Raw genomic sequence first — 14,089 nt, 5'->3', positions numbered from 1 at the left:
TTTCCGCCAGGAAATTGCCCAGCGGGAGCGGATTAGCTGCCAGTCGGTGCCACTGACCGGTTCCCCCTGCGGGAAGCTCCTTGTGTCTGGATGGCACGTCCGCCCTTAAAGGGGAGGCGCACTGCCACTGTCGCCATTTTATTTAAATGGTCAGCCAACTGCGAGGTCAGCCCGACAATGATGACCAAAGATTCAGCCGGGCCACCAACAGGCAGTCCGGCACCCCCTCTTGGGTACCGGGCCACTGGTCCGACCGAAAGCCCACTTAGTGCCCCGGGGGTCAAACTAAACTAAGTGCAGAGTTTGCAGCGGCCCTCCCCTTTAACTGAAGGGGAGGGATGTTGTGACACATCAACGCGACGCAGCCGGGGGGCAAATTCGGCCCGTGTTTAGCTCGAGAAACCAATTCCCAACAACTGCAGTGAAATAGCATTTTTAATGATTGATTGATTTACTTATATTAAGGAGCTTTTTTATTTCTGAAAAACTGGTTCTCAAGTACCTGACCTTCCCTCATCTAACAACACAACACCTTTTTCTGTTGACTACATCAAACCGCATGAAAAAACTCAACAGCTATAATGGTGACAGTAACAAAAGATATGAGTTCAGTAAAACTGCAGTAGCTACATTCAAAAAGGATAAACAGGTAAGATAATCTGGAAGTTTGTTCCAGGCAGTAACCCCTTGAGACTTGAATCACATTCACAAGAGCTGTGTTCAAGTTGAACGTCATCTGATCTCCAAGGATGTTACTGTATTCTAACACCTTCCCAACCTCCTTCAAAAAAAATCTATTGCAGAGTGGAAATCTTTGATAATATTGACATACATTCACTAAAGGTACAGTGCCGTATACGAAATGGTATAACTAAAGTTTTTACTAGGATGTACTATTCTGTATGTGCCCTTACAATGTGTTTGGCTAGGAAATGAATGAGAAATATGCAACATGCTTCAGAAACTTTCAATTATAGAGGTACTTTAAATCAGCCTCTAATACACACATTGTCCCAACAGGACAGTGAACCTTATTGATCACATTATTTAAAATTCTCACTTTGTCTTTAGTGGCAAGGGTATACTGTCTCCTACACTCACTCACCAAAATTATATAAACTCTGAAATCTATTTCTCTGTTATTCCTTCTAGATGAACATTGATGAGGGTCATTAACTTGCCAATAGTCTTTTTTTAAATGGTGACAAATGTTGTGTTTATATTTAATGGATAAATATTCAGATTGCAAGAGTCATCTAAAGATTAGATTAAACCTTAAGGTCCTTCTCCATTGTTAAGAGGAAAGGGGGCGGTCGTATTAGATTGGGACCATACGAAAATACAGATTGGAAAAAGACTGCAGTCCATCTGGCTGGTCACAAAAAGTAATATCCCTTGATCACCCACTCCATCAAATATCTATCCAAGTCTCACTTAAAAATTCCCACACTTTCTTCCTGCCTGAGTAGTCTGTTCCACGCATTCATTGCCCTATGCATTAAGCAGTTGGAACTAAACTGCTTTTTCTCTCCAAACTTGAGTTCGTGTCTCCTCCTTCTAGCATTTATGGCAACCTTGAACATATTATTGGGATTCAATTTATAGAAACATAGAAAATAGGTGCAGGAGCAGGCCATTTGGCCCTTCGAGCCTGCGCCACCATTCAATATGATCATGGCATATGATTATATATTATGTTTGAATCTCTACAATCAGATTTTTGTCCTTTCCTCAGTACCAATGCAAAGTCAAAGTCATGAGCAGTATTCTCTGCCTGTGATGTATTTTCTCTCCTGGACATCCTTGACCTCTCTGCAGCCTTTGACATGGTTGACCATACCATCCTCCTGCAATGTCTCGCCACCATTTTCCAGTTTATAGACTGCCCTCATGTTGTTCCAGTTTTAGCTGTGCAATGATAGCCGGGGCATTTCTGAAAGGCTTCACTTCCCACCTCCTGCACTGTCACATCAGGAGTCCCCCACGGTTACATCCTTAGTCCACTCATCTTTCTCATCTTCCCATGGTGTAATCATCCCCTGGAAAAGAAGCCTGATTCCACATCTATACCAATAACACCCAGCTCTCCTTATCCACCACCATTCTCAATTCTGCTACTGCTTCTGTACTGTCTAACTGCTTGCTCGACAGCCAGTCGTGCATGAGCCAAAACTTCCTCCAGCTAAACTTTGGGAAGACCAAAGCCATCAAGGTTCAATCTGTCCGTGATCTCCTCCATGAACACAGATAGGAAGAATTAATTTTGTGTATTTTCAGTCTTTATACATTGGAAGCAATCTCTCGTTCTTTATCCTGAAGTCCCTTTTTACATTTTTGGTGCTTTCACTGGTTGCCCATGCAATCCATGTTAGGGGGTTGACCTCTAAAAGTGGCTACCTAGGATGTTCACGTAAATATTAACTGATCATATTGCATAATAATTTACCAGTATATCGTGTACGGTATTGAATGTGTTAATTTATACTTCATTTATTCATATTAATTGTGCTGTTAAAAATGTTCTCTTTTAAGAGAATTTTCAGATTCTTTGCTATTTCTTACTTCTTAAAAAAAAAACGAACTTGATTAGATAGAAAATGAACATACTGGCTTAAAAGGGGATGGGGGAAAAACCTGGAGCAGCATGAGTTCTCTGGCAAAGTATAACATTTGCATTCTGATTGCTGATTTTTAAATTTTGTTTCAACCACAGGTACGAGAAATGCTGAAGATGAGGGATTCGAACGGTGCCAGGATGTTGACGTTAATAACAGAACAGTTCATGGCTGACCCACGACTCTCTCTCTGGAGGCAACAAGGCACGGGCATGACAGACAAATGCCGACAGCTTTGGGATGAGTTGGGTAAGTGTAGAGGAGAAGGGTGCAGATGAACAATACAGTATTTGCTCCCAATAGATTCCTTTGTGCAGCATTTTAAGAGTGTTCAATAAATGCAAGCTATTCTTGCTAAAAATAATGAAAACCTTCCTTTACATAAGATACAAGTTAAATTCTGGAGCTAGAAGTTCTCCAATTAATGCTTGAAACACTTTTATAGCTGGGGTGGGGGGGAGGTACTTGTGTAATAAAGGCATCTGTCAATTTTCAGAAGTTCTGTGCAGGATTCAGACCTGCGCTCATGTGTTGGTCCAAAATGCTGCTAAATGTTATGTTGCATTCTTATTACTGTGATTATTTTATCATTTGAGAATTCACATTTGTGGCATTTTAATGATTTTTTTTATAGTATGTTGTAAAATTCAATATCCGGTTGAAAAGCTTTACACTCTACGGTGGGTGTGGGCTCAAGAGCTATGGATCATTGCCTTTTCACCAGATTACTTTCAGCAGTCACAAGGTTGATCATGTGACCAGATATCAAATTGCTGTTGTATTCAGAAAAGGTAAAATTTAAAAAGAAGACTTGAAACAATGAAATAAATATAACGGGAAATTTGGAAATACACAGCAGGTCAGTCATCATCTTTAAACCTAAAAAAAAAAGGTTGTGATGTTTTAGGTTTGTACCCTTCATTTCTGAAGAACTGAAGACAGGCATTTTAGTAAGGTTGGAAAAAAGTTAGCGGAAGGGAAGGGAGTGAATCAATGGATACATCAATCACAGAGCAGAGTGGGTCAGCAAGTTGCAAACTGCTTCATATAAACTGTTAGATAATATAAAAGATCACTGGTGAGATGCGGCAACGATATGAAAAGGACAAAAGAATGTACAAAAGGTGAGGATGAAAAGACATGGGAGAGGTCCATACAAATAAATGCATATGAATACAAGGAAAAATGAGCAAATAGAAAACAAACAAGCTCCATATGTTGCCGATATGAAATTAAATGATTTAGACGAGGGGATTAAATGTATCTCCAAATTTGCAGATGACACTAAGTTGGGTGGCAGTGTGAGCTGCGAGGAGGATGCTAGGAGGCTGCAGAGTGACTTGGATAGGTTAGGTGAATGGGCAAATGCATGGCAGATGACGTATAATTTGGATAAATGTGAGGTTATCCACTTTGGTGGTAAAAACAGAGAGACAGACTATTATCTGAATGGTGACAAATTAGGAAAAGGGGAGGTGCAACAAGACCTGGGTGTCATGGTACATCAGTCATTGAAGGTTGGCATGCAGGTACAGCAGGCCGTTAAGAAAGCAAATGGCATGTTGGCCTTCATAGCAAGGGGATTTGAGTACAGGGGCAGGGAGGTGTTACTACAGTTGTACAGGGCCTTGGTGAGGCCACACCTGGAGTATTGTGTACAGTTTTTGTCTCCTAACTTGAGGAAGGACATTCTTGCTATTGTGGGAGTACAGCGAAGGTTTACCAGACTGATTCCCGGAATGGCGGGACTGACCTATCAAGAAAGATTGGATCAACTGGGCTTGTATTCACTGGAGTTCAATAGATTGAGAGGGGATCTCATAGAAACGTTTAAAATTCTGACGGGTTTAGACAGGTTAGATGCAGGAAGAATGTTCCCAATGTTGGGGAAGTCCAGAACCAGGGGTCACAGTCTAAGGATAAGGGATAAGCCATTTAGGACCGAGATGAGGAGAAACTTCTTCACCCAGAGAGTGGTGAACCTGTGGAATTCTCTACCACAGAAAGTTGTTGAGGCCAATTCACTAGATTTATTCAAAAAGGAGTTAGATGTAGTCCTTACTACTGGGGGGGATCAAGGGGTATGGCAAGAAAGCAGTAATGGGGTACTGAAGCTGCATGCTCAGCCATGAACTCATTGAATGGCGGTGCAGGCTCGAAGGGTCGAATGGCCTACTCCTGCACCTATTTTCTATGTTTCTAAAACAGAAAATGCAAGTGTAACGTAGCGGATTCGCCAGTTGCAAGAAGAGGAAGAGCAGATCTGTACCACGGGCTCAGCCAGTGCTGAACTCTGAATCAGGTTCTCCACCACAAATATCAACCCCTCCTCCCACAAACTGACAGACCCTAGGTTCCCTAGGCTATGTAGGAAATGAAAGACGGAGCTAAGATTTGAAGGTGTTAAAGTGAATATTCAGACCAGATGACTGGAGAATGCCCAGCAGAATGGTGAGATATTTCCCCTGAAGTTTGCATTGTATTTCTTTGGAATGAAATAAATGTGATTTTTTTTCAACTCGTTTTTAAAAAAAGAAAATGAATGAATCAAAATAATTTACAAAAGTTGGGAGTGAGAAAGCTGATGCATAATACTAAAAGTTGAGAGTACATTACGCCAATCACAAGGCTTTTAAATGTCATACACATCTTTGCTGATGTGATGTGCTCTATTTAGTCTCATTTGTGCACAAGAGAATGTGCATGGCCAGTAACATTAATCGAACCAATCCATAACCAAATACAGTGTACGATTCATTCTTTCAAGGTAAAAAAGTGGGCATTTATATTAGGTTGCCCATGACCCTAAATCTTATACAGGAAGATATCTCTGCACGTATCGATGCCTGTCTATATGCCCTTGTTGATGTGTGTTCGACTTTAAAACTGTTAGCTGGAGACTGTCGGACTGCTGAGGTTTTAACGTAGAATTCTCCCTGTCATAACATGCTGATGTTCCACTCCAGTACCATTGTCAATGGGAATGGTGAGCTGTAGGCAGTGCCCTCAAACTGATTCAATCTCGGTGAAAAAGATGCCAGCCCTTCAACATTTTGAAAGGAGGTTAACTCTAAACAGAAACAGTACGCTAGCCCTTGGCCATTCTGACGGACTCTTGCCGCTACTCCAGTGACAGAGGAGGTACAGAAGGGTGCAAGTGGGTCCCACTTGGGCAGTGTGGCCTGGACCCTGAAGATTAATAAGATAAATTAAATTTCAGTATTGCCCCTCTTACAAAGGGGGTGCAAAATGGAGAGGGGGAGGGGGGTGCCTGTGTAAATTGCTAAAACAGGGAACCGACATAAAGGTAAAGGCAAAAAAATGGAGGAAATTGGAGGGGGGGAATATTTACAGATACATGCAGTCTGAAATTGAAACATAGAAGTTGAAAACACACAGGATTGATCTGAACAGTAAAGAAAACACCATACCCAGCGCAAAGCCCTGTTCCCCCACATCCGCCAAAACTGTGTTCTGATGTAAGGGCTACACCCTAAACATAAGCCCACCCTCTCTTCTGCCATCCCCCACCCCCAACTCTTATGCTGACAGGCTCAGCCCATAACCCCTGCATCATCTCCCTTTTCTCCCAATTCTCTCCATTTACTTGCTCTTTTCCTTTTGTGTAAACCTGGCTTTTTGCCATCTTGGCTATTTTGCACATTCTTTTTAAAAGAAAAAAAAATGCAACTGCTGAAAATCTGAGATACACAACAGCTCAGTCAGTATCTGTAAAGAGACACGACAGATTGATGTTTTGGGAGTATACTCTTCCTCAGAATTGAAAACTGAAAGATAAGCAAGCTCCTTTGTACGATAAAAGAAAAAAAGTGGAAAAGAGACAACAGATACCCCAGTCACCAAGAGGAAATTAATTGGTGAATGACTTACAGACTGCTTAACAGAGATGCAAGAACCTGTTAAATTATATTTTAAAATTCCTCTCAGTGAGACAAGGAGAAGAATAAAAGAATGTGTAAGTAGCTGAGATGGTGAGCCACACAGGATAGGCATGAGGTATGAAATGAAAACATAAATGTCTGGAAACGCACAGTGAGGTCGACCTACACCCCAAGTGCAGAACACCCACCCTGCCACCCTGTGACCTGGTAACCGATCTACACCCAGCGCATCAACCTATTTTGCCTCCCTCCGACACCAAGAGACTATCTCCATATCCCCAGTTGGAAAGAAAATGGGGGGTCTATCTAAGGGCTGTGGCTCACTCACCACTACCTCCCCCTCCCATTCTCACTCCATCTTTAGCCTGCTGCTCCAACTGAGCTCAGTGCTCAGTGTAGGAACAGTAGGTTTGATTTTCTCAATTCCCTTTCCTGGTGGAGATCCTCACCCACTGGCCACATGCCAGGAAATCGTAGGTCTACTGTCCTTCATTGCAAGTCCATGATGTTGAATCCGTTCCGTACTAACACTGAACTTGCCATGCAAATCCACCAGAATAGCACTGACTTGATTTATTAAGGCCTGATAGATAAGGATTTTAAGCTAGAATGCCCTGTACATGGAGGGTAAAATCTGAGAAAAAGAAATACATTTATATAGCACCTTTCACAACCTCAGGATGTCCCCAAGTGCTGTACAACCAATGAAGTACTTCTGAAGTGTGGTCACCTTGTTGGTAATGAAGGAAATGCAGCAGCCAATTTGTGCACAGTAAGCTCCCACAAACAGCAATGTAATAATGACCAAATAATCTGTTATTGTTATGTTGATTGAGGGATAAATATTGGCCAGGACACCGGGGATAACTCCCCTGCTGTTCTTCACCATAGGATCTTTGGGATCTTTTACGATCACGTGAGAGAGCAGACGGGGCCTCAGTTTAACATCTCATCTGAAAGACAAATCCAAGAGAAATTTTTTTTTTACCACACTTGAAAAAGCAGAGGCTTGGGAAACAGTTACCTGTTTTTTAAGCTAGCATATGGTATATGACTCAAATTACTTGGAATGGTGGAAAATCACAGTGGAATAGGCTTTAATCTTTAAAAAAAATCTACGAGAAACATGTATTTGAAGCAGCTATTTAAAACTAGAAAAACATTAACCTATAAAGGATCCCAGAAAAGGTGGTGCATCTTTACTATACTCAACAGTTATCTTGTTGTATATCTTTGTATGGGTTATAAAATAAATAAAACTCCACTCATCTTGTGCAGCTGGGGAAATATATCTTGATCCTCATAATTTACTGTGCAGCCGAAAATTGAATTTACTTGTACCTTCATCATAAAATAATACTTCATGCAAACAAGATCTGTGGAAGAGGATTAAATGCCTTTCATTCTATCCTGATTTTTTTTTTTGTGATGATTAGAAACCAATAGCTCCTATTTCTGTCCACACAGTATTGTGGCTCAAGATTAAAACCTAATTACATGTAACAGGAGAAAAACGGCATCTATATTCAATATGAACCCAAAGGCTGACCTTAATCTTCCTCTGTGGTAGCGCATTCAATTCAGAATGTCTTTTGAATAAGCTGTCAGTAAGCAAAGGAGAAGGTGGCGGGGGTAAAAAATTAATACCATAGCCCAGTTGGATGAAATGGTGATTATTCAGCTGCAGCAGTTTCTGTTTCTGTCAATGCAGCTTCACTGTAGCATAAATATGATGAATCCATTGGCCGACGGTGAAGGATTTACAGTTCCAACAGGACAGAATCAAATTGCATTCGTAGTCTGTGGGCGGATGATAATTTGGCCCTTTTTTTTTCATTTGCTTAATGGAATGCTTTGTGTTCCATTATTTATGGAAGAATTCCACTGTGTGTACATGTTCTTTAACAACTGGGATCTGCTCGCCTACACTTTGAAATCTCCCGTTACCCACCTTTACCCCGCCCCCACCACCTAAATGGGGAGTGGAGATCTGCTCTCCACCTTTCTTTTCAGTGATTGAAACAAGATGACTTCAATGTAGCCACACAAATGTTGGACAAAATATTACCAATGATGGCGATGAGCAGATTCATGCTTAAAGTCTGGTTTGGCGTAATTTTTAGAAATTAAGTAGGTTATGCAGTTTTCATGAATTTGAAAAGCACATTTCGGTGGGGTGCCACGGCAGAATTTTCTTTTAAAATTATTTTCTCATCTCTTTCCCCTCCCCCACTCCCCATGGTGGTAATTTCTAAATGAAAAATAAATAAAGACTTGCATTTATTTGGCACCTTTCAAGATCTCTGAATGTCCCAAAGCCCTTTACAACCGATGAAGAACCTTTGAAGTGTAGTCACTGGTGTAACAGGAAATGCGGCATTCGAGCAACCTCCCACAAACAGCAATGAAATAAATGACCAGATCATCTTGTCTTTTTTGGGTGTTTGTTGAGGGCTAAATGTTGGCCAAAACAACACGGAGAACTCCCCTGCTCTTCTTCGAGTAGTGCCGCAGGATCTTTTATGTCCTTCTGAGAGGTCAGACGGGGCCTCGGTTTAATGTTTCATCCAAAAGACGGCACCTCTAACAGTGCAGCACTCCATTCTTTCAGTACTGCACCGAAGTGTCAGCCGAGATTTTGTGCTCCAGGTTTTGGAGATGGACTTGAACCCATAGCCTTCTGACTCAGAGGTGGGGGTGCTACCCACTGAGTGACAGCTGACACTTCTGGAATTTAGTTCCAGGGATGCCAGAAGCCATCTGGCATGGCACCCAAATGGTCATTCTTCACATATTGCCTACACTTGTGCATTCTATCAGGACTCATCAAACATTGCTTAGGACTGGGAACTTGGGCTGACTGAAAAAAAAAATGTTCTCTTCCTAGTCAATGGAGGCTAATTGTACCATCCCAACAGCTGCACAGGCTGAGAACTATTAACTTGTCACAGACCAAAGGTGCATATACAACACAAGACTAGGCATTTTTTTCTCTAATCATTTCTAAGCTGAATTATATTATTTTAAAACTTAACATGAAGTGGTTGGCCTCTCACTTGAGGTTCCTGTCACTATCTTGCCTTTCTGAAGATAGGGGTTCTGAAACATGAATGTTGACTCCCTGTGTTTCAATAAGTATCGAGTCGCGAGAGCTGAGGCTCAAAACAGAAATATTGCCACAACACTGAGCTTCAAACAAGTAGATCCAATTAGAAGCGAGCCACTGTGCAGCAATATTTTTTTTCAGGGAGTTTTTTTTCTCACAATTACTGACACCCAATATTGGAGGCACTGCCCAGTCTGGAGCTATGCAGTTAAGAGACTTGTCTGCAACACACTAAGTTGGGAGCTAGCACAGATGGGCCACAGTCCTCCTGGATGATTTGTAAGGCATGGTGTTGTAACAGTGAATCTTCCCCTTTAAATCTACACAATTTAAAGTAGTAGTAGTTTCTTTTTAAGCACTGTCCCTCCATTTCCCTGTTGGACTTTTCCTGAACTTCTCTGAGAGAAAAGCAAACTGGATTAAAAGCTGTTTAGAATGGAGAAAACAGAAAGGAGGAGTTCAGGGCAGTTTTTCCAGAGTGGCTGGAAGTGGGTAGTGGTGTCCTACTGGGTTCAGTTCACTGTGTACATCAATTTGGATATAGGCCGAGATGGAGTGGTGGTGATATTTGCAGATAATGCCAAAATAGAAGGTATAGTTAATTCTTTAGAAGACCAAAGGAAGCTGCAAAGGGATGTTGATCAGTTGAGAAATGGGCTAACAAATGTCAACTGGAATTCAGTGTCAGTACGGTGATGCATATTGATTTTTTTTTAAATCGTCATTTTATTCTGAATGGAAGTGAGTTCAGTGCTGTGGAAGAGCAGAGGGATTTGGAGGTGTCGGTTAACAGGACATTAAAGGCAGCACATCAAGTCAATAAGACCATTTTAAAGAAAGTTATGGAATTCTAGTTTTTATCACGAGTTGTAAAAGCCAAGAAGTAATGATGAGCCTATGTAAAAAAAAAATATAAGACCTCAGTTAGAGTACTGTGTACAGTACTGGGCTCCACGCAACAGGAAGGGTTTTAGAGAGTGTACAAATCGGATTCACTAGGATGCTGTCTGGTATGAGGAAATACAAATACGAAGAAAGATTTGAGAAATCGAGAGCTGGATTTTTGGTTCGTTGCCGCCTCTGTTTTCACCCTCGAGGGTAATGGCAGCGGAAATTTCAGGGTGGGCGGCCAACTTCCAGCGCCCTGCCGGGACATTCGGTGCTGGGTCTGTGGGAGCGCGAAGCACTACCCCCCGGAAGAGGCCAGACCCTGGTTGCGACACCAGCGCGAAATTTGATCCTCGTGGGATCGCCTGTGAAAGCTGGCAGTCCGAGCTGTACAGGCCGCAGTGAGGGAAGGAATGTCTACCTGATTGTGATTGTTTTTTTATTTTTGCGATTCATGTGGATGTGGCATCAGTAAAGTATTGGGAATGTTTTTGGTGGGGTTTTTTCAGATTTTTTTTCCACGGAAGCCTCCCTTCGGGCACTCCGAGGCCGACTGTTTACCTCCGGATTTTCAGTTGCTCAGCCGGCCTCGCGCCCTAAAAGAGGAGTGGAAAGCCTCCCCTAGTGCACCGCTCCACGCTCGGGGCTCAGCTGGTGAATTTTGCAGTTGAAGGCGCAAACCTTTTCCCGGCGCAAAATTTACCGTTCCGCCTGGATTAACACCGCAACAGAAACGCGACCAAATTTCCACCCCAGAATCTTTTCTTTATTAGTACAATGCAGGTTTCAGAGCGGCACTAGCAGCACACTGTTAATAGTAGGTGAGGAATCTGGAACAAGGAGCCATCGGTACAACATTAAATGCAAGAGAATTCTTTACGCAGAGCTGTGAGGCTGTGGAATTTCAGGATTAATAGTTGAGGCAAAAACTATGGGCCTGAATTTGCAGTCGGAGGCTTCCCACGGGGAAATAGTTCTAATCTGCAAATAAAATCCGCGCCTACCTTATACCTTGGGATCCAGGGAGACTTGCGCTTCTGTGCCTCTACGCGTAGATATGTGTAGAGGCCCATGTATCCCGAGGTGCAGGTGGTTCGCAAGCGTCCCTGAGATCACGTGGGTCGGCCCATACAATGAAAGAAGGGGGATCCCCATTCATGCTTATTGGGATTCCGTATGTACGGAAGCATGAATGGGGATCACATAAAAAACACATTTATATACCAAATAAATAAATAAAAATTACATATTTTAAAATTAATTAAAATACATGTTAATTAAACAATTAAAACAAAAATCAATTTTTTTGAAAAATAAATTCAAATGTTTTAAAGAGGCTAAAAATAACTTTATCTTATTTTACAGGTGTTTTAATATTTAAATAATTGAAAAAAATATTTTTATAATCATTTAAACTCTTACGCTGGTAAAAGCAGGCCTTACGCCTGCGTAAGAATTTCACGGCATTTGCTGGGCAGTAGTTCTCCACCTGCAGAGGCCCTTTTCCCAGGGATGTCTACGAGCTATCAACTCTGCGCGCGTACGCACCTATGGAAAATGTGGGCCTATGTCAATATTCAAGATTAGATTGGATAGGTGGATGAAAGAAAAGTGGATGAAAGGATATGGGAAGAGGATGAGTAAATATGATTAGGAATATTTTCTCCTGTGGAGGGCAAATGGCCTGGTTGGCCGAATGGCCTGTTTCTGTCTTGTAACTTCTATATATTTCTATTTTTCCTAGATAGCGTGACTCCCAATGAAGTTTCATTATTGTAGTGAATAATTATGTGGCTGACAGAAACTGAAAATTCCAGCCATAATTAGAAAGAATATAGTTGATTCTATACAGATCAGACTCTATTATTGGCTTCAGTGCTCAATGCATTTGGAAATGAAAAAAGTTTGCATCTGTGGTTTTCCCCATATAATCAGCTCCTGATCCCAGTCATTGCCACCAAAGGAGGCAGTGAGAAGTGGTATACTGCTCCCCAGAGAGGGTGCTGCTTCACATAACTGTGCATTCATGCACCATAATGCCGCTTATCTGTGACCATCAGCGCAGAATCATACAGGTGAATGCCCATTTTCCAGTGATCGTGCCTTTATTTTAAGGCAAGCCACAGTTCCCCCTGTTATTTGGCCCACAAAGTACATGGTTGGATCTTAGGGGATCAAGGCTACCTTCTGCAGCCCTGGCTCATAGCAGTTCTAAGACAGTCACATACACCTGCTGAGCACAGATACAACGTGGTGTATGTATCTACTCGAATCTTCATAGAGCACACTTTTTGGCACACTTAAAGCAGTGCTTCTGATGCCTAGACACATTAACACTACCCAACCAAAATCTCCGCGATCGACAATTTCATCAATATGAAGCACCTGGGGAAGGAAGGCACAAATGACAGCAAGGAGACAACCAGATGAATAGGAGGAATCTGATGACCCTTTGCCAGTTGCTGGAGCTATATGTCAGGTCAAAAACTTATCAATAAGAGCCTAAGTATCTTATTCATTTGTTGCATCAACATCTTCACTATTCTGTGAACAAGTATGCCTTCACCTGCATTGCCTTTTTTTAAAAAAAAGTCCCATTACTGTCACCTACCAATACTTTATCCAACACCATAACAAGAATGCTCTCTGGTTACAGTACAGGTTGAACCTCCCTTATCCAGAACTCCCTTATCCGGAACCACCCCTCATCCAGAACCAGTCCCTGCATGTGCAGAACTCCGACATGAACAAATTGAAGTCCTTCCTTGCTGCCAACTCTCGCAATCGCTGGTCTGACCCGGCGATCCACCGCCCACCACACCCCCACCCCACCATGATCTCTCTGCCGCACCCCAAGCCCCAAGCCAGCCAGCCCCGATATCCCTTTGCTCAGTACCTGTACCATCCAATTTAACATGGCTACCCCTCGTCCGAAAAAATCCCTTATCCAGAACAGGCCAGGTCCCGAGGGTTCCGGATAAGGGAGGTTTAACCTGTATAACATAAGTGCAGCCAAATTAAATGCCCTGTACACTTTATGTTTGGTACCTGGTGCTTCCCTTTGTTAACAATGCATGACTGATATTCTATAAAACCAAACCCAGTGCTTCTTAGTGCTTCCCCAGTAGCAGGAGTGCATGCGATGGCTGACTGCCCTATGCCCGTAAGCCCAAGCTGGCCTTTCATTTCATGTCCTAGGAATCAGCTCCCCCACCAGCTGTGAGGGTGGTGTGGCCCTACCCACTTTCTGCTGTATGTACAGTCATCAGAGGAGGTTGGTGAAAGAATACAGATGTGTTGTGGCTTTGAGGGACAACTGGCCCTTAAGGGGTCTCTGCCATGAGGAGGCTCCATTCCAAATGTCTCTTGAGTTGCCACTTGTTTCAGGACGGCAGTGCTGCAAATCCATCCATCAGTATAGAGTAGAGGCAGGTGTTGAATTCATCCATTCTAGGAGTCAGATTGCTTGATACAATCTCCAACAACTGTAGCAATCTTTGATGCTGAGAAAGCATCCTCATTTTAAAACCCATTGACTGAGGTACAGATTCCTGGCCTTGTCGGTTGTTGTTTTTCTG

The 14,089-nt window shown here is 42.4% G+C and overlaps 1 protein-coding gene across 2 annotated transcripts in view; it reads left to right on the top strand.

Annotated features, from left to right (window-relative positions):
• zswim5 (zinc finger, SWIM-type containing 5) overlaps positions 1-14,089 on the top strand; it is a 316,910-nt gene that overhangs the window by 231,508 nt on the left and 71,313 nt on the right. For both annotated transcript variants that reach the window (XM_070886765.1, XM_070886764.1), the window contains exon 4: positions 2,714-2,864. In XM_070886765.1, coding sequence (XP_070742866.1) covers positions 2,714-2,864 — 151 coding nt within the window. The remainder of the gene's footprint in view (positions 1-2,713; positions 2,865-14,089) is intronic.

Source organism: Pristiophorus japonicus, chromosome 8 (genome assembly GCF_044704955.1).
Source record: "Pristiophorus japonicus isolate sPriJap1 chromosome 8, sPriJap1.hap1, whole genome shotgun sequence".
In the NCBI taxonomy this organism is placed as follows: Eukaryota; Metazoa; Chordata; class Chondrichthyes; family Pristiophoridae; genus Pristiophorus; species Pristiophorus japonicus.
Note: the sequence above shows the minus strand (reverse complement) of the source record. Positions and strands in the feature narration are given on the sequence as shown.